General features: G+C 41.1%; 3 protein-coding genes across 6 annotated transcripts; 1 reads left to right on the forward strand and 2 right to left on the reverse strand.

The window, feature by feature from the left end:
- Window positions 1-379: 379 nt before the first annotated feature.
- LOC110502435 (F-box only protein 28) lies at window positions 380-15,240 on the reverse strand. 3 transcript variants are annotated; one of them, XM_036959797.1, is made up of 6 exons: window positions 15,016-15,149; window positions 14,113-14,159; window positions 11,088-11,197; window positions 4,671-4,809; window positions 4,085-4,280; window positions 380-3,915 (listed from the first exon to the last, which is right to left on the reverse strand). In XM_036959797.1, exons 3-6 carry the CDS (start codon window positions 11,183-11,185, stop codon window positions 3,437-3,439), a joined length of 912 nt encoding a protein of 303 aa, XP_036815692.1. In that variant the 5' UTR covers window positions 11,186-11,197; window positions 14,113-14,159; window positions 15,016-15,149; the 3' UTR covers window positions 380-3,436. The 3 variants fall into 3 exon arrangements, with proteins under 3 accessions (XP_036815692.1, XP_021436132.2, XP_021436133.2); XM_021580457.2 differs by lacking the exon at window positions 14,113-14,159 and having other exon boundaries at window positions 15,016-15,240; XM_021580458.2 differs by lacking the exons at window positions 14,113-14,159; window positions 15,016-15,149 and adding an exon at window positions 13,894-14,023.
- A 529-nt stretch (window positions 15,241-15,769) lies between these two features.
- polr1c (RNA polymerase I and III subunit C) lies at window positions 15,770-21,071 on the reverse strand. Of its 2 annotated transcripts, none has more exons than XM_036959798.1 (9): window positions 20,991-21,071; window positions 20,434-20,505; window positions 20,213-20,320; window positions 19,989-20,121; window positions 19,745-19,864; window positions 19,143-19,295; window positions 18,659-18,808; window positions 18,431-18,547; window positions 15,770-16,380 (listed from the first exon to the last, which is right to left on the reverse strand). In XM_036959798.1, the coding sequence occupies exons 3-9, from the start codon at window positions 20,294-20,296 to the stop codon at window positions 16,262-16,264; spliced, it is 876 nt and encodes a 291-aa protein (XP_036815693.1). In that variant the 5' UTR covers window positions 20,297-20,320; window positions 20,434-20,505; window positions 20,991-21,071; the 3' UTR covers window positions 15,770-16,261. The 2 variants fall into 2 exon arrangements, with proteins under 2 accessions (XP_036815693.1, XP_021436135.1); XM_021580460.2 differs by lacking the exon at window positions 20,991-21,071 and adding an exon at window positions 20,788-20,946.
- Window positions 21,072-21,102: 31 nt separating this feature from the next.
- LOC110502437 (dual specificity protein phosphatase 13) lies at window positions 21,103-23,402 on the forward strand. The gene is made up of 3 exons (XM_021580461.2): window positions 21,103-21,590; window positions 21,804-22,018; window positions 22,123-23,402. The coding sequence occupies exons 1-3, from the start codon at window positions 21,367-21,369 to the stop codon at window positions 22,320-22,322; spliced, it is 639 nt and encodes a 212-aa protein (XP_021436136.2). The 5' UTR covers window positions 21,103-21,366; the 3' UTR covers window positions 22,323-23,402.
- The last annotated feature ends 3,803 nt before the right edge of the window (window positions 23,403-27,205 follow it).

A 27,205-nucleotide genomic window follows, 5' to 3' on the forward strand; every position in this document is an offset into this window, starting at 1 on the left:
GTGTTATAAAATCAGTCAGTTAACATGACCTTTATTAATTATGAAGCATTTTTGTTATTTTCTGAATACATAAATGCTTCAAAATTCACAAGTGATATTAGCTGATGATTATCTCAGAACAAATGTTTACCACAGACTTTATTTTTTACCGTTTAGCCAAAGACCAAAAAAAAACTTCATTAATTTCCCATAACAGGAAATTTCCCCTCTCCACTCAGTTCTAGCTAAATGATTTGCTTGAGAAATAGCCCGTTGCCAAGAAGCTATTTTTTTGCATTTTAATAAAATAAAAAAAATCACAGTAAGGTACTTTGTTAGCCATAAATCATAACTATATATTTTGTAGGCTGCGTTGAACATTTAAAGTATGCCAGAATGGTGGCAATAGCATTTTTTTTTATTACAACAATTGAATAGTGGTCGATACAAATGTTTAAACTTAGCGCAAGTAAATACAGAATGACGAATTCACAAAATGCTCACAGCATGCATCACACAAGTGAACATAAAAACAAATATATGCACTGCAGTTTCTAGCTGCTGTTCTTAATGATCATGTTTTTCTTCCGGACGTAATCCAGTCTGCCATCGAAGGACTCACTTTTGCAGTGTGGAAGCAACATTTCCTGTTTTATCCAAAAGGAAACGGAGGATACATGTGACCAAATATAATTAAGAGACCGGTAAGCAAATACCTACAGGGTTGCTAAACCAACACACAGCACCGTTTCTTATCGCAATGTAAATTCCTTCGAATTCTGTAACAGGAACTTGCTCTGGCATGTAAATTAATCTATGTCGCTGTTACACCAGGCTTTATAGTAGTTGCACAGCAGAGTTTAAAATAGCAAAGTGCAGAAGACCATGTCCTCTTGAAACAATCCACTGATCAGCTACAGTAAAAAGCATAAACATTGGCATTCTAATACAAAGTATGTATTATGAAAGCTATTCTGTTAAACAATAAATACATAATCAGCCAAGGCCTTTCAAGTTTTGTGAAATTGTTCCTCAATCATACCCACAGCAGGACAGACATCTCCTTTCATGCAGTCTTTTCTATTGATGAAACTGTTCTGAAGTTCGGATGAGTCACTGTTGGGAAGGAGGGTACAGTAATGACTTGAGTTGCACGTGTTGCAGCGTGCTTGTGTGTGGGGTTCTAACTCATTTACAGAGCATATATGATGGAGGACTACCCAGGTAAGAGTTTAGTACCTGTAGATAATATCTGATCAGATGTGGAATGGAAACAAGCCAGACCAATACATCAAGTAAAAGGCCTGATACTAGATCTCATACTACAGCTACCTTTTATAAAAAGGTTTTGGATAGGAGGAACCATACTGGAGGAATAGGTCACATGTTCCTCATATGGATCAGGCTTTGTCACGTATCGGCACATTTTACAGTAAAAATAAAAATGTTATGCAAAACTACTCAAACACACACACCAATATGTTATCTTTTAATGCGTCATTTGTACTTGTAACGGTAAAGTGTGCAACCCATACAGTTTGGCCAATTTACACTCTTATACATACATTATAATCCACAATCTACACTTTTAAGTACATGAAGTTTATAGAACACTCATTTCTAAACTGAGACGCTGTCTCAAATTAAGCCAATAGATAATTATTTCCTGCCCAGTCCGTTTAGAATACACGCTTGAGTCCACTGTTGTGAACTGCGTTTCCCAGTATGCTACACAGAGATTTCATGCCACAAGTAGTTGAGGTCATTCTTACGTTTCCAGCCGCATTTTGGGCTCAAGCTGAAAAGAGAACTGTGTGCTGAGATCTTGAAATTGGAAAGGTGCTATTGTGCAAGAGTTTATAGCAATCAGGGAGAATACTAAGACTTAAAAACCTTGTCACTTTTAGTTGAACTCCTTCCACAATGCATCTTCAGTAGGTCTTACATTGGTAGACAGACTACTGTAGTTGTACAACAGTCATTTGGCAAATCTGAATATTTCTTGAACAGATGAACTTCATGTTACATGGGAACTTTGTGTACAAAGACACCATAACAATAAGATCAGTAGGTCTAGATGACAACTGACTAAATACACTGGAGTGGAGACATTTTCTAAGTGGCAAATTTACCTTCGACCTCAGAATCACCAGTCTGGTCAATCAATACAGAGGGTCTTTTCTACCTCTTCGATAAAGCTTTGATTAATTTCCCCCAAAGACAGCAGATACTTGACTGCATATAAATCCCATTTTACAGACTAGTATTTGATCAATGACAGGCATTCGCAAAAAATACAGATAACGGGGGAGCAGAAATACTCTAGCCCTGAAGGAAGATTTCATGGTGTCCGAGAACTATTTTCAGAAATGATTGATCTCTGAAAACTATACGTCTAGTGGGATCCTATAGTTGTCCGATGTCAAGACTCCCTTAATTTCCCAGGCACCATGGCTTTAGATGTGCCCTCGGCTACATGATAAATAGCCACACTAGCCTGCCTGTCTTCAACGCAACATGGAGTGCCAGACTGCATCTTCATGTGGAACACAGAAATGCATTTAAAATCAAGTGTGTCATTTCACTAATGCTAGCTGAACAGTGTTCATTACAACAGGAACCCTCAAACTGTCCTTTTCATGAAGATGTGTGATCTCCCAGGACCTGGCTAAAATATGCAAATGTCCATTTTCTTTCAAAATAGAGACTAACTTCCTTTAATTTTACTGCGCCACATTTGGGATATAACCCTCTCGATGCAGGAATCAAATACTTTAAATTTAGCCCGTCTCAGAAAATGAAGAATATTGCTCAAGGATATTTTTCAAGCAATCCCACCTGGCCAACAGAGAACAACACAATAAGAAATGACATTTGCATCAATAAGAACAAAATTGTCTGAGAGGCAGAATTTAAACATCCTTTATCCTGAATGGTCTCGTCTAGCCAATATTTCAAATGCATTTCTAACCAACCAAAGTCAACCTTTTCAGTAGTTAAGCGATACATATTAGAAAGCTCTCATTACTTCTTGCCTCACTGCAAAGACTCTCTCCCAACTAGGAGCCAACAACCTAATGTGGATTGACTTTTGTTGATGGACAAGAAAGAGTGAACACCAAAATTGGTGTTTGACTTTTCAAACTAACCTTAACCTTGTCAACTAGTGTGCAAATTCTTAGTGGCTTTAAGAGTCAGTGGTTAAACTGTGGAGACTACTGGCACTCTTGCCCAAATATGCTGGCCAAATCAGCATAAACATGTCCATGGTGTAGTTTCTGCAGGAATTTGAAAAGGATATGACAAAGGGATTCAACGCAAGGGAAACAGAGCAACTCCGGTCTCCTTTACCATGACCCCCCCCTCTCCTAAAGACATTCCAAACAATGATAATTAAAATAAATGTCACAGGACATGGTGGGATGTGCAATCAGGCAAAAACAAAAAACATTGTGTCCTATTTCTTGCTGCGCAGGCGTTTGGACTGGCGCGGGAGGTCTGAGCTCTTCCTGGTGCGTTTCAAGGGCGGGCTACCCACCGCACTGGTTGCCGTGGCGACATCAGCAGAAGACGTCGTGGCGACAGCAGAAGAGCCCGTCGTGGAAGAAGCTGCTGTGGTGGAGGTGGCTACGGCCGGCCTGGCACCTCCCCCCACCGCACTGTCCATCAGTTCCCTGAGCTTGTGCTCCAGCTCAGCCAGCCGGGCGTTCTGCTCCCCGATAACCTGAGTCTGCTCCAGCAACTTCTGCTCCTGGTCCTGCAGCTGCTTTTGCTGCTCCAGCTGCTTGACGCGCACCTCCTGATTCTCCCGCCGCAGCACCGTCATGGACGCCCCGTTCACCTTTACCTGCTGCTGCACCTTGGTCATCTCAGAGCGTGACGGCGTGTTCTTGGCCAGCAGGGACATGGTGGTCAGGGAGGTGGAGGGGCCGGCCACTGGGGTAGGCAGAGAGAATAGGGAGGGTGATGATCTTAGGTACACTCTTAAATGGGTAGCGAAGTCGAACAATAAATATCGTCATGTTAAATTGTATTCATATTAAATAACATGGATGTTTGTTGAATCGTTATTGGCCATAGAAAGGTCAGTGTAGTTGTTCATTACCTGGGGCAGATCCGATGAGGCGCCCTGACAGGTCAGCCCCGGGAAGCCTTTTTTTCAGGATGGGGACGATCTTCTCATCAAAGTACTCCATGGCCATGGAAGAGATGTCCCGTAGCTCTTGCAGCACCTCATGAGCCCGCTGGGGCGCACGTGTAGAGTTCACATAGCGCAGCACACGGTAGATCTCATCAATCACCTCAGGGAAAGACACAGTCACATGCCGGGAACCTTAAGCTTAGAATAAATTGTACGCTTAGGCTTAGAATGTTAAGAATGTGATCCTGGTGTGTGTGTGTGTGTAATGTTGAGGCCAAGACTATCCAAGTTAATGGAAGTAGCTAGCATGTTTATTCTGGGATGGAACTAGTCTTCCACTTTAAAAAAAAATTATGCTTTGATAATTTAATCAAATAATTTTCCTAAACTATAGTCAATCTAAGAACAGGAGTGCCATCATGTGGCCAAACGGGAGAAGCTCTAAAGTTAGTCGATGTAAAAGAAAACCATAAAACAGAAATTAGCATCTAATGTACAGATGCGACAGGTCGTTAGTGGGTGGTAGGTTAAAGAGGATGAATCTAGGCACCTTGCCAGGGATGAAGCAGCAAAGACTGGAGTCCACATATTTCATGAAGGTCATGTTGAGTAGCGAGAGACGCGTTTCTACAGCAGCCAGGATGTCAGCGTGACGGGCCAGTGAGTGGTTCCTCCGCTCCGACTCCCGCCTGCCACAAGACAAAGTACAAAATATTTTATCCCCAATTTCATGGTTTCCAATTGGTAGTTAGTCTTGTCTCATCGCTGCAACTCCAGTATGGACTCAGGAAAGGCGAAGGTCGAGAGACATGCGTCCTCTGAAACAAACCAATCAAGCCGCGCTGCTTCTGGACACAATGCCCTCTTAACCCGGAAGCCAGCCGCATCAATGAGGAAACGCCATACACCTGGCGACCGTGTCAGCGTGCACTGCGACGGCACAGAGCCTGGATTCGAACCCAGAAGCTCTAGTGGCACGTTAGACCACTGCGCCACTTGGGAGGCCTAAGCGCACCAAATATACACATTGGACAAGATGACAGAACTTTATGATTACAAGTAACATTATCACGATTGAATGCAAACTTGAGGGATCATCAAAAAGTGAAGTTGCTGAATGGTTTGGAATAAAAGTATAGCCATACAAAAAAATAGCCTCGAGGCATGAGGTAATCACTTTTGTAATGCACTGGTGGTGCTGCTGACACTGGGGTGAGTATTCACAAGTATATGGTCAAATGATTCATGTTATTTAATCATCCACAATGCATCTTTCTTATTGTAACAAGGAAAACATGGATCTTCTTTCATGAACGATTCGATCTAGAATAGCAACGCTCCGATACGTTTTAGTTTAAAGTGATTCATTTTGAGTAGGGGAAAGAATTGATATTTTTTTTAAAGTGTCAATAAAGATGACATTTTCCATTTTAAAATTAATATCTGCTGCTGAGGGGGATCTCAGAAGCTGGGCCTTTGAGCTGGATCGGTCTGAGGGGACCTTATGCCGATTAGACCTCTGCTAGTGTGCGCCTGTCAATGTTGTGTGTGTGTGTGTGGGCACCTGAGCCATTGGGCAGACTGAGCTCCACCTGACTATCAGATTACGGGTGTGTGAAATTTGATTTGTCACAACTTTCATACTTAAAAAAAAAGTCAGAATCACTCCCACCCATTGATTAACTTAATTTGTTGAGCTAGTACCATGTCAATATTTTTATATTTTGAAAGCATGGCATTTAGCCCATTAGGCAGGATTAGGAGTCCACCTACGGTTTTTATTTTTGGATCCAGACCTAAATTGTGTAGGTCGTCAGAAATCAGAATGGAGTTAGGGGGTGAGGTGCTGACTACTAAAACCTCTGTTAGCTACTTGGGATGTATCCTAGATGGAAGCTTGGGAGGTGTGAGCATGGCCAATAAGGTGCTAGGGAAGGTTAATGCCAGGACTAAGTTTTTGCCTAAATAGTCCAAGCTGCTTGTTAAGGACTCCATGAAAGTGCTAGCTACTGCCCTCATTTCAATGCCATTTTGACTATGCTAGTACTTCCTGGTTTGGGGGCTTATCTAAACTTATGAAGGGGAAGCTCCAGATAGCCCAGAATAAGCTGATCAGAGTAGTATTGAAGGTGAGTCCACGTACTCACATAGGCAGGAGCTGCTTTCAGGAACTAAACTGGCTGCCTGTTGAGGCTAAGGTGTCCCAGATTTGACTAGGTTTGGTTTACAGGAAGATATCTGGGCGCAGGACCATAAATACAAGTGATTACTTTCCTCGTGTTAGGGATGCACATAATCACAGCACCAGATCAGGTGTTGCTGATGTGTGCTTATACAGGTTGAGGAGTAATGCTGGGAAAGGAACTTTCTTGTGTACTGGAGCCTCAGAATGGAATGAGTTGCCTCTGCCCATAAAAACAACGTCCTCTCTGGGCAGCTTAAAAAATAAAGTAAAAAATATATTTGATGTCTTCTGTGCATATATGAATAACCCCTATGATGTAACTGGAATGATGAGATAGATGTTCTTCTCTGTTTTTGTTTTATTATTTCACTGCCGTACTGTGTTCGATCTTGTCTAGCCACCTTGTCTCAAGAGGACCACAATGGAAATAAGTCTTTATTGTGTGTTATCCTCAATGATTTTATTAAATGTGCATGTATGGCCTTTTCAAGGTGTGCGCTTTAAAAAAAAAAAATTGGTCAAATTAATAAAACTAAACCTTAACCAGTGGAATATGGTATTTTAAGGCGAACACTGATGCCGAACCTGTGATAAGCATTTCCCCGCTGTGTAAACACATTGCAAATAGTCTCAGGATAACTCCTGATTAAGTAGCTGATATTTAAGTAGCTGATATTCAGAGCTTAAATAGGCTAATTGATTAGTCACAGGAATCAGGACTAGTCAAGCCAATGGAAGTGCCTGTTTTACAAACAGTAGGGCTGCCACATGGATGGGCATTTATAAAATTACATTGCAGCAGACACTGTAGGCCACACCCCAGTAAGCATGGACCGATGCCAACATTTTTTGGACGCATTGTTTTTGGTCCTATTGTCTTTTTGTGCAGTTGGGACCAGCGTTAAACCAAATCATAGACATCTGTTTGGTCCAGTCCAGCCTTGATTTGGCCCAAACTTTGATGTCCATGTTAAATGCAGATTTGGTGCGGTCTGATCAGCTTTGAATTGTAGGCACCTTTTTAAAAAAAAAATGTATGTAGTTTTTCTCCATAATATTCCAAACCAGTCACTTTCGAGACGGGTAAAATCCAAAGTTGCATTATATGAAATTGGCCATCCTGACACCCTAGGCAAGGCAAATAAATTGATGCCCTCATATAACCCACAAATCTAGAGTAGACCCAGTAATCCAACATTTTGAAAAGTCGTCTAAAATCCCTATTTCCCAGATATTGAAGTTATTTTCAACTTTCACTCAGAACCTAAGTCTCTTATAGACGTCTATTTTTGGACCAAATCAAGGCCGGTCCAGTCAAAATCATGGACGTCTGATTGGTTCAGATTTATTCCAGACCAAAAATCTAGACATTGAAATGTGTTATTTTATTAGGATCCCATTAGATGTTGCAAAAGCAGCAGCAGAAGAGTACTTCCTGGTGTCCACAAAACATGACAAAATACAGAGCATTAACAGCTCAGAAGACAGAACATCAAAGTTGGGGACAAATCAAGGCTGGTCCAGAACGGTCCAAAAAGACGTCTGACTGGTTCAAGGACGATCCGGACCAGCCTCTCGAAAGCAAATGGCTTAGACCGTTTGGAATTTTACAGAGATCGAGCTTCTCTCGTGCCGACCAATGAATGTGAAACATTGGCTGTTACCCCAAAAATCTCTGCCTTTATTGCTCCTGTATGAGCAAACAAAAACACTAAACGCGCACACTACATTCCTTTTCTGCGATTTATTTGATTAATTCTTCTTTGACTCGATCTATTCAGCTCTCCAGATATCAACCAAGTGCTATTCACCATTTCATTTTTAAACCTCCATTCTAGCATATTTCCATCTACATGCTTTTATTTAGGTTTCTATGCAAACTACAATCCCAGTCAAAAGTTGACACCTACTTATTCAAGGGTTTTTCTTTATTTGTACTATTTTCTACATTGTTGAATAGTGAAGACATCAAAACTATGAAATAACATATGTAATCATGTAGTAAACAAGTGTTAAAATATATTTTAGATTCTTCAAAGTAGCCACCCTTTGCACACTCTTGGCATTCTCTCAACCAGCTTCACCTGGGATACTTTTCCAACAGTCTTGAAGGAGTTCCCACATTTGCTGAGCACTTGTTGGCTGCTTTTCCTTTACTCTGCAGTCCAACTCATATCAAACCATCTCAATTGCGTTGAGGTCAGGTGATTGTGGTGGACAGGTCATCTGATGCAGTACTCCATTACTCTCCTTCTTGGTCAAATATCCCTTACAATGACCCAACACACCTCCAGGCTGTGTCATTGTATGTTGAAAAACAAATGATAGTTCCACTAAGAGCAAACATGCGGAAATCATCTGTTCACCAACTGTCTCAAAGACACGGTGGTTAGAACCAAAAATCTCAAATTTGGACCAAATGGACAGATTTCCACTGGTCTAATGTCCATTTCTCGTGTTTCTTGGCCCTTAATGGTGTCCTTTAGTAGGAGTTTTTTGCAGCAATTCGACCATGAAGGCCTGATTCATGCAGTCTCCTTTGAACAGTTGATGTTGAGATGTGTCTTACTTGAACTCTGTGAAGCATTTATTTGTGCTGCAATTTCGGAGGCAGTAAAGCCAAATTAACTTACCCTCTGCAGCAGAAGTAACTCTGGGTCTTCCTTTCCTGTGGCAGTCTTCACGAGCCAGTTTGATCATAGAGCTTGATGGTTTTAGCAACTGCACTTGAAGTAACTTTCAAAGTTCTTGAAATGTTCCGGATTGACTGACCTTCATGTCTTAAAGTAATGATGGTCTGTCATTTCTCTTTGCTTACTTGAGCTGTTCTTGCCATAATATGGACTTGACATTTTACCAAATAAGGCTATTTTCTGTATACCACCCCTACCTTGTCACAACACAACTGATTGGCTCAAACGCATTGAGGAAAGAAATTCCACAAATTAACTTTTAACAAGGCACACCTGTTAATTGAAATGCATTCCAGGTGACTTCCTCATGAAGCTGGTTGTGCGAATGCCAAGTGTGCAAAGCTGTATTTGTTTAACACATGATTCCAAGTGTCATTTCATAGTTGTCTTCATTATTATTCTAAAAATGTAGAAAACAGTAAAATTAATGAAAAACCCTCGAATGAGTAGGTGTCCAAACTTCACTGTCACTGTATATGAGTTAATGTTTTTAAGCCTGCAGCTAGTTACTTGAAAATGAGACAAACATGAATTGAATTCACGAAGAGAAAACACAAATGGACATTTAAAATCGCTGGCTCCCGAGTCCGTACGGGAGTTGCAGCGATGAGACAAGACTGTAACTACTACCAAATGGATACCACGAAATTGGGGAGAAAAAGGGTAAAACATATATTTATTAATTATTTTTAAATAACTGGCTAGTCTAATATCGGCTAGCTTTTTTTTTTAAGTAGAAAAATGAGTAACCTCATCAAGACAACTCATATTGCATATTTCACTCACAGATATCTTATTTCAGTCTGGGGGAGCCAGCTAGCTACATCTGTTCCTCTTCATCAGACAGCAGCTTGCGGTTTCACAAGAGGTTGTGTTTAAATCATAGATAGAAGCAGGCCATTGGCTGCCTTCATTACAACAAGTATGTATGAGAGTTCTGATTGGTTCCAAATTTAGTAGTTTGAGAAAATGTGCAAGAATTGAAGGAGCCAACACATGGTTTTCCCGTCAAATCAAAATCCACTCCTCCCTTGATGGGGATCAAGCAACTTCACGTTTTAAGGCTTCGGTTCACCTTCAGCACATTTGGTCGGGATAAGTTTTGCTTCTGGTTAGGCTATACTGATCTCTGGCTCCCGCTTTAGTAATTTGTGCATTTTTTATTTTAATCTTAAGGATTAACCCCCCCCCCCCCCCCCATTTTCACCTAAAATGACATACACAAATCTAATTGCCTGTAGCTCAGGCACTGAAGCAAGGATATGTATATTCTTGGTACCATTTGAAAGGAAACAATGAAGTTCATGGAAATGTGGAATGTAGGATAACATAACAATAGATCAGGTAGAAAAATAACACAAAGGGAAAAAAAACATTTTGTATTTTTTTTTACCATCTTTGAAATACAAGAGATAGGCCATAATGTATTATTATTCCAGCCAAGGTGCAATTTAGATTTTGGCGACTAAATGGCATCAGTGTATGTGCAAAGTTTTAAACTGATCCAATGAACCATTGCATTTCTGTTCAAAATGTATCAAGACTGCCCAAATGTGCCTAATTTGTTTAACAACTTTTCATGTTCAAAATTGTTCACTCAAACAATAGCATGGTATTATTTCATTGTAATAGCTACTGTAAATTGGACAGTGCAGTTAGATTCACAAGAACTTAAGCTTTCTGCCAATATCAGATATGTCTATGCCCTGGGAGATTTCCTTGTTACCTATAACCTCATGCTAATTACATTAGCCTACGTTAACTCAACCGTCCCGTGGAATGAACACCGATCTCGAAGAAATGTTAAATCATTAGACAAGCTCAGCAACCTACTTAGATGATTTATAAAATATGGTGTTTATATGGAAAAATACACATCTTAAAATGTACACCAATCGATAGGTCGAAAGAACAAGACTGCCCTAGTTCCTACAGAGCTCAAGCACTTCTGACTTAATTTCCTGAATTGCAATAGACCAACTTTTACTCATTGATTTGCTACAGGACATAGGCCAAGCAAAAACATGTATATTCAAATAGCATACACATCAAATACTATAGAACTCCCTCCAGTGGTGTTGAGACTGACCTTGGAAGCTGGGCTTTGACCTGCCTCTGGCACAGGCTGTGGTAACGCTCCACCTTGAGGAAGCCTTGGTTCAGCATGCGCTGATTGATCATGTCCATGCGCTTGCATACCTGGGAAAAGAACAGAGTCGGGAAGGTATGGTTGAGTAGCATGTCTTTTACCCTTCCTCCAACCTCCCCATGACCTTGCATGACACATACAGCCTGTGATCCTCAAACTAAAGTGACAGTTTGCACTGCAGGGTGCACCAGTGGGGTGATGGTACAGCCACAGAGTTTCTAAACCCAGAAACAATGTCGCAAGACTTCTGAGAATGCTTGCGAAACAGACCCAGGTGTGAGAAATCTGTCCCTGTTCGAGAGCATCAAAACCGTGATGAATCATGAGTAAATAGTGACTGACTTACAAATGACGAGTCGTTATTTATGATGCAAGGTGACTTGTAGATCAGTCAGCAGTCACCTGCACTGTCAGGTGCAATGTTGAACAAGCCCAATGAGAAGTGAAATTCTTCCCGAGTAGTTCATTCTAAATCTAAAACGTTAACCTAGATTCCAGCCAACGTTATTACTCTAACCTGGTGAAAGTGACATACTGACACGTTAAAAACTGTCGAAAGAGTGCACTGCCGGCACAGGTGCAGTTCGGCGCAAGACGACCGTTAGAAACATGTCATCAGGTCTACACATGAGCCAAACTAGCCAATGTCGCCATGACATCGACTACAATTGTGATCGGGGATTTCTATTTGAGAAGCAGTTTCTTCCCATCATACTGTACTGTCTTCAGTGTACTCATACTAAGAATTAATTCCCCTTGACCACGCCCACAAATTGGGGAAACAAAAAGAGCTAACTTCGTTATGGATTTTTTGTTATACAGAAATAACAAAACATGCCGAAAAGCTGCTGTGTTGTTCAATGTACATGTAACCAGGTAAAAAAAATGCTGCAATACACCCATGTAGGGAAATCGAGCATGTGAGAAGAGCCATATGGCTTCAGGCTATTCAGCATGGGAGAGTGGGAAATGTGCGGACCCGGTGTCTAAGTAGGCGTAGCCATGCGTGTGGAAATAAATACAAACATCACAGGTAAGACATTTAACTTGTTTAGTATAGTCCGTTTGTAAATCCACGTGTAGCTGAAAAGTCCATTTATTTGTGTTGTTGGTCTTTGCTAGCCCACCTGGTCTCAGACCACACGTAACATAGTAAATTTAAATCCGGGACACTCAAATTAGTTTGTTACATTTGATATGGTTGGAAATATATTATATACACACACACATCAAATGTAACATTAAACACACACACACGACAGGTTACTTAAGGCAAAAAAACAAAAACAAAAAGTAGGGCGGATGGGTGAGCATATAACAAACATCTAGCAACCAAAAGGTTCCATGTTTGAATCTCACCACAGACAACTTTAGCATGTTAACTAAGCCTGTCCCTAACCCAACTAGCGTTAGCCACCACAAATCCCAATTTAACACTGTACGAAATGGATGATTGACATGCATAAATTAATACATAGCATACACTAATTGGAGTGTCCCGTATTTACATTTACTATGTTACGTCTACCCGAGTCCAGTTGGGCTAGCTTAATGTTGAGTAGCTAGCACTCACATGGCTGCTCGCAGTCATGAAAAGGGGCATGAGGGAAGCACTGCAATATGTTTTTTTAAGTAGTGAGAACACATGCAATGTTTTAAAGTACTCTTAAGACATGTACTTTTCTTTAATGTAGTTTTGTAATGACTGAACCAAGCAGACAAGAAAAATTGCATATGAACCTAGGTAACCACAGGTTGTGTTCCCACAGATGTGCGGGGCAGCGACATACCTAAAGGCTAGGAAAACAAGTGTGCTTGCATACTCAAGGAATCAGACATTAACTTTGCCGGTTTTGCCAAGGAGATGTTAGTCGCGCAATTTTACATCTAACAATGATAAAATGTGCATGAAAATTGTGTCATCTTTCGTTAAATGAAAGACCATTGAAGAATCCCTACAGTAGACTGAACTTTGGCCTGAAAGTGGAACTGGCAGCTTTTTTAACTTTGCAGATATGAAAGCGATATAAAATTCCCAGTTTATGCTACAAAACCACATTTATAAAACAGGTTCTATTTGACTCAACATTCCAAGACATTCACTAAGGCATTTTTGGTAGAATAATGGGATGCAGTTCAATGCATGATAAATATAATTCCCCCAATTCATTTCTTGGTAGTCCCACAAATATTGCTATTAGGTTGTAAATCACAGCTGGCCTGGTACATTGTTTACTGCATCCATTCAGGATACACTGTTTCAGTTTCAATGACTCAATATCTCAGACAAAAACAGACAAATGTAACTAAGACTGGGAATGTCACTACAATCAACCTAGCAAGGGCAATGATCACAAGTCAGTCATAACGTGGCTAATAGGCTAGCTACCCATTTATGTAGCAAGCTTAAAACACAGAGGCTAACGTTAGCTAGCTGCTAGGAGGATATCATTGAGTGACCCCCCCCCCCTCCCCTAAATCTAATTTTCGGTGGCTATACACAGCTAAAGATGCAGGGGTTATTTGGTTTGCAAGCAAGAACTTGAACGACTTATCCAGTTTGCTCTAAAATTGGCAGACAGCCAGAGTGAATTTGCAAACACGAGATGCTTTCATCTGTGTGCCGGAGTGCAGAATAACTGATGAATTTACACAACACCTGCTGAATATGACCGGAGTCAGTAAGCTTCTTGCTCTGGCTAGCATTAGTTGTTGATCTTGTGCATAATTGAGGGAGAGAGCATACCTTTTCATGGTTTGAGCAATAGGACTGCAAAGTTACCAAATGTAAGAGAACTCCCATGGTATTGACATCTGCAGAAATCCATTCAGGTGTATTTGTGGCTTTTGGTGAATGCGTTCTATTGACCTAAAGTCGTGCAGTTACAACTGCCTGTAAACACAGTCCAGTTCAAAGTTAATGATAGCAGGCCTGTGGCAATTTCTTGTTTGCATAAAGACCTACTGTAGCTCTGATTGGCTATGGTGCACCGGTCTGCGTAGACTCCGGTCCTGGAGGAGACAGATGTTTTTATTTACTGCAGTGTCTATTAAATTTTCCAAACACATGGCCGCTTTCACACTATTACTATAACATTTTCACAAATGCCTTAGTAGACAATTCCCAAACATTCTACAAATTACCATATCTAAGTGAACACCTGTCAGGTAAGTGTCATTACTGGGAGTGTATATGAACAGATTTGAATAAGATTTCATGTTGCTATAATGCTGTCAGTTCCATTTTAACGCCGACTGGCACTCTACAATGGCCAGATCGAAAAGGGCTGCGGTAGAGCTGAAATAGCCTACTACTCCTCCCCAACACACACATCTAGATGTCAATTGGCCTATTGCACCACTGTAAATTAAAGGGAAGTCTTACTGTACTTGGTGGAAAGCAGAAATAAAACCAAACTTCAAATGTTTAGCCAGCCAGTTTAGTGTGGACATTCAGAATTACACTGATGTTTTGCTAAATCTTGACAAACATACCAAGTAACTAGATGACGCATTTACTTAGCTAGAAAAGTAGAGATTTAAACAAACAATATAGCCATTTGTTTGTTTGAAATGGACATGTTTGTCATGAGTTCCAGCCAGGAGAGGGCCCTAGCTGGCTAAAGCAACTGGGAATGAAATTGAAATAAAAGCCGATGCAAATAACCTAAACTAGCTTAGCTAGTTGGCTATATTTCGGTACCCTTGGCTATTATTATTACTAAAAGTGGGAAAGACATCCACATTTAACATATAAGCAAGCAGTGACTACTACTACCTTTCGTTAAATAGCCAACGTTGGCAGGAGCTAGATTAGCCAGACGCTGCATTGGTATTTGCTTAATGGTTTGTTTTTGTTTTCTCTCACCAAGCGTAGCAGGCTGATTTCGTCGTAAGACAGGAAATTGAGAATAGTCTCAATCGCCACAATGGGAAGTCCTAAGAGCGGGTTGTTCTGATGTAGTTGATCCGGTGGTGGTGTAGACAATCTCGGTAACGCCGAGTCGCAATCCAGGGCTCCAAAACCTCCCTCGACTCTTTCTACAACGGCAGCCATCTTCAATTGCTAGATAGGGGAAATGACGTTTCATAGGGAACATTCTCTGAACAACGCTCGAAAAAGTCTCGCAAGACTGTACACAACTATTTCAATTCACTTGAGTAAACAAAGTAGCAAGATTTTGCATGAACCCACTCGTCCCTACAAACAGCTGTGTCCAGCCCTGGGTTATAGTGTCACAATTATGTCAATCTGATTTACACTTTAGTCATCTCATTGGCTACAACTGATATTGTTCAAGAAGCAATCATCAAGCTGCGTTACCCAATCTTTTTTTCTGTACAGACATCTGCGTGGTTTGCTGATGTCAACGTTGTGAACAGTGTCCCATTTGGCAGTAGGGTTATACTATGTGAAAGCATAAACTACGGACAACGAGCACAATTGCATTTTATCGATGGCAATTTGAATGCACAAAAATACCGTGGCCCATTTTGTTTAAGGTACCTGTGACCCACAGATGTCAATGTTCCCTTGGGCAAGGCACTTAACCCTAATTGGCCCTGTAATTAAAGAGCATCTGCTAAAATGTAAAGTATGCACAGATGTTGCAACATCAGTATTTAGAGTAATATGCTTTACCTTTATTGTTTCATGAAACAAGTCCATACAGAACACAACACAACTGTGCACCTGGCTGAGAAGAGCCAATCCCGCCATTGACAAATTTGTTCTAAATCCGTCTTCATTCAGTAAAGACATCAACCTATTTTTCTTGTATACCCAAAAGGACAGAATTCAGGCAGAATTCTACAAATGGCCTAATGACATGGGTGAGCCATAAGGATTTGCAAGTGACATTAGCATGAATCAGAATAGAAAATATATAAGTAGCACAACTATTTGAGGACGACAAAGTCATGCTGGGTACATATTTGAACAAACTAATCCATAGTCTAGTTAATCTAAAATAAAGCATCCTCAGCATTCCCGCATTGTTCTGCTATTCCAACTGGTGTTGTATTCTACTATCCAAAGCATGTTGCACACCGGCTCAACACACGCATATATCCAACCCCCGTAGTGGGTATTTCCATTTGGTCCAACATAGCTCTTATTCCATCTCTGTGGAATCGAGTTCACCGAGGAATCGCTGACACTTGGTCATGAGAACTTTGATGGCCTCTGTGACCAGGACATCAGGTGCCAGGATGCCAGTGGATTCTACAGAAACTGTATGGGAAAGAGGAAAGACAGGATTGATGACAGTATTCATGCACAGAATGCCAAACTATACTAAACTAATAAAGTACTAGAATCACTGAGAATCAATTAGCTTCTACAGTGCAAAACGATATGGGCAGTATTACCCTCGTATTCATTTAGCAGCAGTGCATCGCCACTGCTAAATTGTTGCCACCACAACAAAATATTGAACAGGAAAAAAGATATAGCTATGCTAATGATCGGTCTTCTGATAGATGGAAAGGCTTTCCCAAAAACCTTGAATTAAATGTTGAATAGGTTACTTTGTAGCTAGTTCTATCTACCTGGCAGAATTATATAATTATTATTTGCAGCAATCCAGTGGGCATTTGTTTTGCAAACTCCATCACGTTCATATGTACCTGAATATGTACCTGAATTAAGGGATAACTGAAGCAAAAGTCAATTTCATACATGTTTCCCAGACCTCAAAAGTGGTCCTGGTGTGGTTTTAACATTTTTATGTACAACAAAAATGGGATGTTCGGAAAAAAGAAAAAAAAAGTTTTTAAAAAGGACAGAGTGAAAACCTAAAATAAAAAAGTAACAAAATCTAAAGCCTTAATTCCCCCAACCCCCTTCCCACAACCCTTGCAAAAATATTCCAGTGGAAACACTATGGGCTATGTACTAAACTTAGCAAAAAACGTCCTCTCACGGTCAACTGCGTTTATTTTCAGCAAACCTAACGTGTAAATATTTGTATGAACATAAGATTCAACAACAGACAATCTGAACAAGTTCCACAGACATGTGACTAACAGAAATGGAATAATGTGCCCCCGAACAAAAGGGGGGGGGGGGCAAAATTAACAGTCAGTGTTCTTGCTGTGAGATGTTACCCCACTCTTCCACCAAGGCACCTGCAAGTTCCCAGACATTTCTGGGGGGAATGGCCCTAGCCCTCACCCTCCGATCCAACAGGTCCCAGGCGCGCTCAATGGGATTGAGATCCGGGCTCGTTGCTGGCCATGGCAGAACACTGACATTCCTGTCTTGCAGGAAATCACACACAGAATGAGCAGTATGGCTGGTGACATTGTCATGTTGGAGGGTCATGTCAGCAGGAAGGGTACCACATGAAGGAGGAGCATGTCTTCCCTGTAACGCACAGCGTTGAGATTGCCTGCAATGACAAGCCGATGATGCTCTGACACACCGTCCCAGACCATGACAGACACTCCACCTCCAAATCGATCCCGCTCCAGAGTACAGGCCACGTTGTAACGCTCATTCCTTTGACGATAAACGTGAATCCGACCATCACTGCTAGTAAGATAAAACTGCGACTCGTCAGTGAAGAGCACTTTTTACTGGTGATGTCTGGTGAGGACCTGCCTTACAACAGGCCTACAAGCCCTCAGTCCAGCTTTTCTCAGCCTATTGCAGACAGTCTGAGCACTGATGGAGGGATTGTGCTTTCCTGGTGTAACTCAGGCAGTTGTTGCCATCCTGAACCTGTCCCGCTGTTGTTTCATGTGGTCTGCCACTGCGAGGCAGACCACATGTAACAGCCGTCCGTCCTGTATCCCTGTAGCGCTGTCTTAGGCATCTCACAGTACGGACATTGCAATTTATTGCCCTGGCCACATCTGCAGTCCTCATGCCCCCTTGCAGCATGCCTAAGGCACGTTCACGCAGATGAGCAAGGACCCTGGGCATCTTTCTTTTGGTGTTTTTCAGAGTCAGTAGAAAGGACTCTTTAATGTCCTAAGTTTTCATAACTGTGACCTTAATTGCCTACGGTCTCTAAGCTCTTAGTGTCTTAACGACCGTTCCACAGGTGCATGTTCATTAATTGTTTATGGTTCATTGAACAAGCATGTGAAACTGTGTTTAAACCCTTTACAATGAAGATCTGTGAAGTTATTTGGACTTTTACGAATTATCTTTGAAAGAAAAGGTCCTGAAAAAAGGACGTTTGTTTTTATGCTGAGTTTACTAGACATTATGACTGTACATTTCACAAATTCAAGAAACAGAAACATAGTGATGTCTAAATTCCCTGGGTACCTACAGATAAAATGGTCCCGCACTCTTGCAAGTTTCACAGCATTCTTGAGGTCGTCATGTCGGAGAACCTCCCTACTGCAGGTATCTAAGCGGCTGTTCACCACCTTGGCAACAACCTTTCCTGAGACGGAGATGGAGAATTAACTACATGGAACTTAAATAGCTACAGTAAAAGTACAATTTCAGTATGTGCAAAGGACAATGCTTCAAAATGTTATAGCTACTGTTTTACCCCCATGGTTCTCCACTTCAATGACTCCAGGTGAGAAGCAGCGTTTTAGTCGCTCTGCTTTCTCCCCCTCCACTGTTTCCATTAGTGTGATCTCAGGAAGGAGTCTGTAACTGGCTGTAGCCACAGGTGAAAACTTGGCATGGTCTTGACCTGGAAACATAGAGCATAGGATTAAGCCACCAGAACAGCTAAGAAAGATCACTAATTTCAACAGAATATGACGTAGATCTGTAGCGACAGGCAACGGCGTGGCGAGGGTAAATTAACATAAAGTATTTTTATTTGGACGAGTGTTTACCCACCCATTGCTAAAAATGCATTGAAAATACAGGGAGAATTAACTTATTCAGACAAATATCAGCATTTACCCACATTATTTAAATTGTATACTACATCACTGGTTACAGGGCTTGAGAAAGGTTAAACTGTCGTCAGATTGCCATTGTGCAGACATTATAACATTTTGCAGAGAAAGTCCTCTCACCAATGCCTTTCACACAGTGCATGACTATATCCAGCTCCTGTCCAGGCCGGAGCTGCGCCAGAAGGATGTCCCCATGTACTGGACCGATGTTAGCATCTGCAAACACATCAGCTTGGTTCCCAATAGGGGCCCACTTCATGTCCTTAGAGTACACTGAAGAAAAACAGTGTAAAAAATGTAATACAATTCTACTCATTTTACCATGGGACAGAGACATTTTTGCAGTTTTAAAGCATATCTCCTGCAATTCTACACATTTTCCCATGACTTATGCCATGTTAATCATATGAGAGTGACTCAAAAAATCAATAGGGCATGTGCCCTGCGTGCCTGGTCGGTATTCAACAATGATTACGACAAGTTTAGATAACTGGCTTGACTAACTTAATCTAAAAATTGTTTGCTGACATGGCTAATTGAGTGAGTCAGTGACTGACATAAAAACTACTGACGCACAACCAAATTTGAAACTTGCACTTTGTGTATTCTACTATTCTAACTCTCAACAGTAAGTTGAGACTCCCACTGACATCCTAATGGGCCCCTGAGCGTCCAGTGACCACTTCTGCTTGGAGCTGGCCCCAGTCCACGGCCTTACCTACCCATGTGATTCAGGTAAAGTTCCCGGGGGTCAGCGGAGTCTTTGGTGGCTCTGGGGTTCCTGGTGCATTTGATCTTCAGTTGAAGTTGAATTGTGTCGATTTCTGTGCCTTCTTCGTCCCCTGGGAAAAGCACAAATGCCTTAAAACTGATGTAATTGGCAGTGACCCTCTACAAGACAAGTCTTGGAACGTTGTGTTAACATTGTCAGAGGAAGTGGAGACAAGGTATGCAGCATAAATGTACCTGCACTTCTGTACTCGAACAGTCGTGGGTCAGCCTTGATAGGGATCAAGCCCAGCCTGTGGGCAAGGATCTCATCCTGAATGATAGATGTGTTGTTGTAAATAAGCACCTTCTCGACAGCCATAGTGGGGACCTAGGAGAGGGCGTATTAATACACGTCACTATGTACCATATAAAACATAATAAACATATAATTTTTATTGCCAGGGCGCTATTTGAGCTACCTCTGCAAGCAATATCCTTCGAAAGGCATTGGCGAGAGCAGCATCTATGCCCACCATGTCGAACTCCAGAGAAGTCTCATCCATTTGCACCACGTCGATTCTGAAATTCTGCAATAAATACATAATATTGACGTAAAGGGTATTATTGGCATTCCACTTAACAGACTTGAATGTAAAATTATACCAGCATGATAATAGTTAGTTAACTAGCTAAGAGCTACCTTTTGAAATTTCTGCAAGTTCCATGTGTCATCGTAGCCAGGATAATTGCCAGGGTAATCTGTTGTATGAACCTGGAAACATTTGAACAATTTTAAAGCACTTATACGTCGCAGATCAACTAATCTATTGGCGTATTAAACACAGTACATATATTTCATGAGAAATATGCTGTGTGCGAACTGTGTTGTATTTTCTACCGTACTAACGTTAGCTAGCTAACGCGTTAGCTGCACATTATGTTTCGCCAGCAAATGTTGGCTACCCGTTAATTCGAATATCATCTGCACATATATTTCAGACACAAACAGTATCTTAATTTATCAGATTTTATTGTATAATCTTAAATCACTTACATTTTTTATATCAAATTCACCTAATATCACTCTATTCCGAATTTCATCCACGTTGCTCATGGTCGCTGCCATTTTAGCTCGTGTTTTCAATGACGTCACAAGCTTCGCTCTACTTATTGTGGCGCTCTCAAGCGTCAGTTAAAATGAAAACTGACAACAAAGACACAAGGGAAAACTAGTTATCAGTATATTTGCTGACAAACCTAAATGCGTTTTAGACTGTCACTCTTCATTCAAGAATCATGCTGTCTGCTGCTGTATGCAGCCAGAGATGTAGTAGGGTTGTAATAGCATTCTTCCTTCCTTCAATCCTGCAGACATTGGGCTTCAATGTCCACTAGAGGGGGTATAAAGATGGTGTTATAGATTTAGTCAACACCGCTAACTGTTCCGCCTGTTCATGTCAGTCACTTGCTGTCATAACGCAAGCTTGAAAACTCTTCCTACCTGGCACACCAGGCAAGCAAAAACAAGTGTGCCTAGGGAGAGTTTGCAGAGTGCAGTACAGAGTCAATGGTCTGTTTATGTTCGAGGCCTGTATGAGCTGAGGACTATCACTGTTTATGTTTAGGCTTTACAATGGCCAGTGAGGGAGTTTCAAGTACAGTGTCCAGCAAAACAGGTGAGCTACTGGGTTGTGTGTCAGGTGTCTCAGGCTCATGTGACACTGGGCAGAGTTGTGAATGTGAGCCAGATGTGTGTGAGCCTCCATCTCTGGAGGAGCTGGAGGAGGTGCTACATTCAGCCCAGAGCTCCTGTAGGCACGGAGACGAGGTGTGGCCCAACCTATACCTGGGGGATATGTGAGTACACCTGTTTTTCCAGTCGTAATTACACAGACACACACATGTGCATGCACACACCTATACTTACACATCACATATATTTGGATATGGTGTGTGTGTCAGCTACATGTCTCTTGATAGGTATGGGCTGAATCAGTATGTTCTGTTGGTGTGTGTGTGTGTGTGATAGTGTGTGTTATTGTAGTGATATCTCTATGTTGTTTCTCCTAGGTATATGTCTCATAACAAGTATGAGCTGTGGAAGTTGGGCATCACTCATGTCCTGAATGCAGCCCATGGTAAGATGTGTTGTAAAGGCAGTGATGATTACTATGGTACCACAGTCAGCTATTACGGTGTTCCTGCCAATGACCTACCCACCTTTGACCTCTCACCTTTCTTTCACCCTGCTGCTCAGTTCATCCACCAGGCATTAAAGTCAGGAGGTAAGCCACGACCCATACAGTGAGCTGGTGTGTGTGTGTTGTCTGTGCGTGAGTGTGAGTGACTGATGCATGACTGTATGTAAATATGTTATTGTCTTCCCTAGGCAAGGTGTTAGTGCACTGTGCTGTAGGAGTGAGTCGGTCGGCTGCGTTGGTCCTAGCCTTCCTCATGATCCATCATCATCATCCTCTGCTGGCAGCCATCCGGTTGGTGCAGCAAAAACGATGGGTGTTCCCCAACAGAGGCTTCCTAATGCAGCTTATTAACCTGGACTACACTCTTCACAGAGAGAGAATGGACTGAATACACACACACCAGACCTGGGATAACTATAGTTTTGAATATTATTTGTGGAAAGTAACTATACCTGTGACTATAGATCCCAAAAAATGACTACTTTTTAAGACTATTTGAATACAGATCTCAGAAAGTAACCACTCTTTAACTAATGGTAGGGTTGTATCTGGAACATAAACTATTGGATTAGCTACCTTCAACTAAAGGCATGGCTGTATCAGGAAATGCATGTTGCAGATAGAAATAGAATGAATAGAGCAAACACAATTTCCTACACTATGCAAATCTATCTTGCAGTCGATCATATTTGTTGTACATAATGCATTTATATCTGAACATTCAGCACATTTCCAATCTCCTGAACAGGCCCCAGGTGTAGAAAATCAAGTCAAACCAATGATATTTTGTACAGATAAATATAAATAAGTTGTGATGCTCAACTACATATCCTCTGGCATGTTGATTTTAATGTGTTGATGTTCTCTTTATCCATAGCCAGAATGATTTTGCAGTGCATGGTGATCAAACAGGTTTCATGTTATATTCAGAGGTGTAGAGAGGGTGAAGTTTATGAATCCCCAAAAATTGTAATTATACAGATATTATACAAAAAATGCACACAACAGTATTCATAACTTCTTTTTTTTAGAGTGTATGACTCTTTAAAGGTCAAAAGCTGCAATTAATTTTATGATTCCATAAAATAATTCAAAGCCATTTGTAAACATTGCAAACGGGAAGTTGGATGCTCAGAAAAAACAATGTTGAACCTCTTTGTCCATCTGAGAGTTCTTGTTTCAAACACACACTACACAACATATCCCCGAAATATATCATATGTAGTGTGCAACTCTTTTTTATATATTTTTTTATATCAAACACACGCTATCATTAAAGGGATAGTTTACTCAGAATACAAATTAACATGATTTTCCAACTACCTTTTCTGTAGTTGATTCAAGAAGGCAGTTTAGGGATATTTAGTTCCCTTAGACAATTAACTGACATATTTTAGCAGTTACTGTTAGTATTCTCAGTAACATTAAATTCTCATACTGGATATTTTCACCAGTCGCCAACTGGTCGATCTTCAAGTCATTATTAGTCGATCTCCAAACATTTCGTTTTTTATTCGCGGTGCAATTGATTCAGAAGCCCTGCGCACCGGGTAAACAAAGTGTTTCCATTTTGAACCATTTAATTTGTCTGAAAACAAACTCCGCCTTTCCCGGCGGACCGGGAGATCTGTGGATCGTGAGAGTGTGTGAGAGTGCGCTGGCCAATCGGATAGCTCAAATCACCGGCAGCGCTTCCAAGACCTCCGGCACAGCAAACATTGATATTAGCCTACGTAAGATTTAATAACTTTTAAAACCATGGCCACAGCGAGACTGTCAAAGAATACACCAAATAGCTGCTGTTTTTACGAATGTGTTCATGATTAACTATTTATTCAGCACTGTCAACACTATTACAAAACATAAAATGTGCTTGAGTGGCCTAGCCAAGTGTATCGATAGCCCTGCGTTTTTATTATTATTAGCAGCTCGTAATGTCTATTTTAATATGAGGAATATTTAACTTTCTCTGGTCATAGGAACAACATGAATTTGTGCATGGCAGATGCGGTGCGACTAGAGTTTCGCCATCAGGTGGGAAACAGATGCAACATTCAAAACAACTCGGAACTGGGAACTCGGAAATCTCTGACTTCCGAATTCAGTGTATTCAAGACAACTGGGAACTTGAAAAAACGAGCTCCGTCTGGGATTTTTTTTGAACGATCATCCAACTCGGAATTCCAAATCGGGAATCTTTCTAGATCTTCAACTCTCCGGCCTGAAGATCTATGACGTTATGATTTGACATCGTTTTTTTCTTCTTCAGAGTTCCCAGTTGTCCCAGCACCATTACCACAAGATGCTTGTACCATCAGTCCAGTAAAATAAAAAAAGCGAATTATTTAAATTAATGCTCAGCAGTAACTCTCAAGTGCTACACCCACCGATCTATTTTGTTACCAAAAGTTGAGTTTTGAAATAGCCTGTAATATGGTATGAGAATAACAATATTGTCAGGCTAGGCATATAGCCAATATGCTGTGATAATGTATCAGGCCTACTGCCCAGCCTCTTCCCTACAGAACAGTTTTTATTAGGTTAATGTTTTAAAAATGTAAGTCATGTTTTAAAAAAAAGTGGTAGATCTCGGCTTGATTTTTTACTGAGGAAGTGATCTTGACTCAGAAAAGGTTGGTGATTTAGATGAATTAAACTAACTGTTGTAGTTTATGTTTCTTCATCAAATATTTGGCAGCCATCAAATATATATTTTTTTGTTTTCAAATAACTTGCAAATGTTGAAATACCTTCAAATATGATTTGTTTTTCTGAAACCTGTATTTGAATGCCAAAGGAAATAATTACTTTTCGTGTATTTAACTAATAATTGCCTATATTCAACTGCCTTGAGTATTTTTAAAGTTGGTATTTTCAAATAAACTACGAATACAACAATTTTCTTCCCAGGTCTGACACACACACACATACAGTATGTGTGTTATATTGCTCGTTCTGATATGTCTTAATTTCTTTTCTTTTTTTGGGGGGGGGTTATGTGTGCTAGAAACATAAGCATTTCGCTGCACCTGCAATAACATCTGCAAAACTGTGTACGCAACCAATACATTTTGACACCCACACATGATAAACACGCATACACAGTACACATGCACACCCCTCCATTCCTCCCTCCTGTCATCTGGTGACCTCAGCTGTGACATAATGCCTGTTACATGACTCTCTTTCTTTCTCTGCTCTTTCTTTCTTTCTCTCTCTCTTTCCCCTTCTCTCTCCATTTCCATCTCTCATTAATCAACCCTGTATTGTAACCCTCTCTCTGATGGATACAGTGCCTTCGGAAAGTATTCAGACCCCTTGACTTTTTCCACATTTTGTTACGTTACAGCCTTATTCTAAAATATATTACATTTAAAAAAATCTATCTACACACAATACCCCATAATGACAAATCGAAAACAGGCTTTTAATGGATTTTAGCAAATGTATACATTAAAAAAAAAACTTATTTACATAAGTATTCAGACCCTTTGGTATGAGACTCGAAATTGAGCTCAGGTGCATCCTGTTTCCATTGATCATCCTTGAGATCTGTCTACAACTTGATTGGAGTCTCCTTTGGTAAATTTAATTGATTGGACATGATTTGGAAAGGCACACACCTGTCTATATAAGGTCACACAGTTGACAGTGCATTTCAGAGCAAAAACCAAGCCATGAGATCAAAGGAATTGTCCGTAGAACTCTGAGACAGGATTGTGTTGAGGCACAGATCTGGGGAAGGGTACCAAAACATTTCTGCAGCATTGAAGGTCCCCTAGAACACAATTGCCTCCATATTCTTAAATGAAAGATGTTTGGAACCACAAAGACTCTTCCTAGAGATGGCCGCCCAGCCAAACTGAGCAATCGGGGGAGAAGGGCCTTGGTTAGGGAGGTGACGAAGAACCCGATGGTCACTCTGACAGAGTTCCTCTGCGGAGATGGGAGAACCTTCCAGAAAGACAACCATCTCTGCAGTACTCCACCAATCAGGCCTTTATGGTAGAGTGGCCAGACAGAAGCCACTCCTCAGTAAAAGAAAGGCACATGACAATCAATGCTCACTGTCATGTTGAGCCCGCTGTGAGTTGTGCAGTTGAGAATTGTCTCCTGGGAATATATCAGTTGAAACATTAATAATGAGATTACACAATTTAAAATGTACTTTTTTTCTCTCAGATTGGTGTCTATTATATTACTTTCAGGCGTGTACTACTAATATATTAAGAACTATGAAACCTTTACATAATGAATAGTGTCATCTGTCCAGTAAATTCTGGAGGATGCTTTCGTCACTGGTGAGGAGGTATAGAATTACAGAATGCTAAAAATGGAAGCTAACTGCAGGGGTGTGTATGTGTGTATGCGTGCATGTGCGTGTGTGTGTATGAAGAGGAGCAGATGCGGTAAGAGGAGGGGCTGTGCTGCCTGTTAAAGGTAAGTTGACTTGGATCAGATGGGAAAGAGGTTTTGTTTGATTGTTGTTGACCAGACTGTTTTCTGCTCCGCTTAGGTTTTTCTGTCTCTGTAACTAACACACACCTCCTCTCCAGACGGTGGCAGCATGTCTCTAAAGAAGCGGTGCTATGAATCTCCATCTGTCTCTGAGCTGCTGGAGTTACTGTTAGCCCACTGACGGACCACCAGCCATCCCTCTCTCCTCTCATCCCTCGCTTGTCTCAGCTCATCCTTCTCTCCTCTTATTCAGCTATCCATATCGCACACAATTACACACACACACACACACACACACACACACACACACACACACACACACACACACACACACACACACACACACACACTGAAACACAATGGTTACTAAGGTATAATGCTCTGTGTGTCCTGAAGGCTAGGGGTTTGTTTACTGTGCCATGGGCATCCAATGTTCTGGCCCTGGGGTATCTGATGGTCTACAAGAACCTTTCTCTATCTGAGCAGATCCATCGGACCAAACTCTGGCTTCCTGGAGCAACTCATACACCTGGAACTCCTCAGGCAGCAGAGGACACAGACAGAAACATGAATGAGAATACACGTACACACACACACACCATTCTGTATACGTCTGGCCCTTCTTTAAACACTGTGTTAACAAACCTCCAAACGAGCGTCAATGCCATACAACACTCCTTCCGTGGCCTCCAACTGCTCTTAAACGCTAGTAAAACTAAATGCATGCTTTTCAACTGATCGCTGCCTGCACCTGCCCGCCCGACTAGCATCACTACTCTGTTGAAGGTTCTGACTTAGAATATGTGGTCAACT

The sequence above is a fragment of the Oncorhynchus mykiss genome, chromosome 23, assembly GCF_013265735.2.
Source record: "Oncorhynchus mykiss isolate Arlee chromosome 23, USDA_OmykA_1.1, whole genome shotgun sequence".
Lineage (NCBI taxonomy): Eukaryota > Metazoa > Chordata > Actinopteri > Salmoniformes > Salmonidae > Oncorhynchus > Oncorhynchus mykiss.

What these genes read in the sequence shown, in the direction of transcription:
- LOC110502435 (XM_021580457.2), bottom strand. Translation starts at nt 15,204, where the DNA reads ATGGCTGCCGTTGTAGAAAGAGTCGAGGGAGGTTTTGGAGCCCTGGAT. An exon ending in GCTGCTTCATCCCTGGCAAG is followed by an intron (nt 4,281 to 4,670) that starts GTGCCTAGATTC and finishes TCTTTCCCTGAG; the next exon opens with GTGATTGATGAGATCTACCG. An exon ending in CCTCATCGGATCTGCCCCAG is followed by an intron (nt 3,916 to 4,084) that starts GTAATGAACAAC and finishes TGCCTACCCCAG; the next exon opens with TGGCCGGCCCCTCCACCTCC.
- polr1c (XM_021580460.2), bottom strand. Translation starts at nt 20,859, where the DNA reads ATGGCAGCGACCATGAGCAACGTGGATGAAATTCGGAATAGAGTGATA. An exon ending in ACTTTACCTGAATCACATGG is followed by an intron (nt 19,296 to 19,744) that starts GTAGGTAAGGCC and finishes GTTTTTCTTCAG; the next exon opens with TGTACTCTAAGGACATGAAG. An exon ending in TGAAGTGGAGAACCATGGGG is followed by an intron (nt 18,548 to 18,658) that starts GTAAAACAGTAG and finishes TCTCCGTCTCAG; the next exon opens with GAAAGGTTGTTGCCAAGGTG.
- LOC110502437 (XM_021580461.2), top strand. Translation starts at nt 21,367, where the DNA reads ATGGCCAGTGAGGGAGTTTCAAGTACAGTGTCCAGCAAAACAGGTGAG. An exon ending in AACCTATACCTGGGGGATAT is followed by an intron (nt 21,591 to 21,803) that starts GTGAGTACACCT and finishes TGTTTCTCCTAG; the next exon opens with GTATATGTCTCATAACAAGT. An exon ending in CCAGGCATTAAAGTCAGGAG is followed by an intron (nt 22,019 to 22,122) that starts GTAAGCCACGAC and finishes TGTCTTCCCTAG; the next exon opens with GCAAGGTGTTAGTGCACTGT.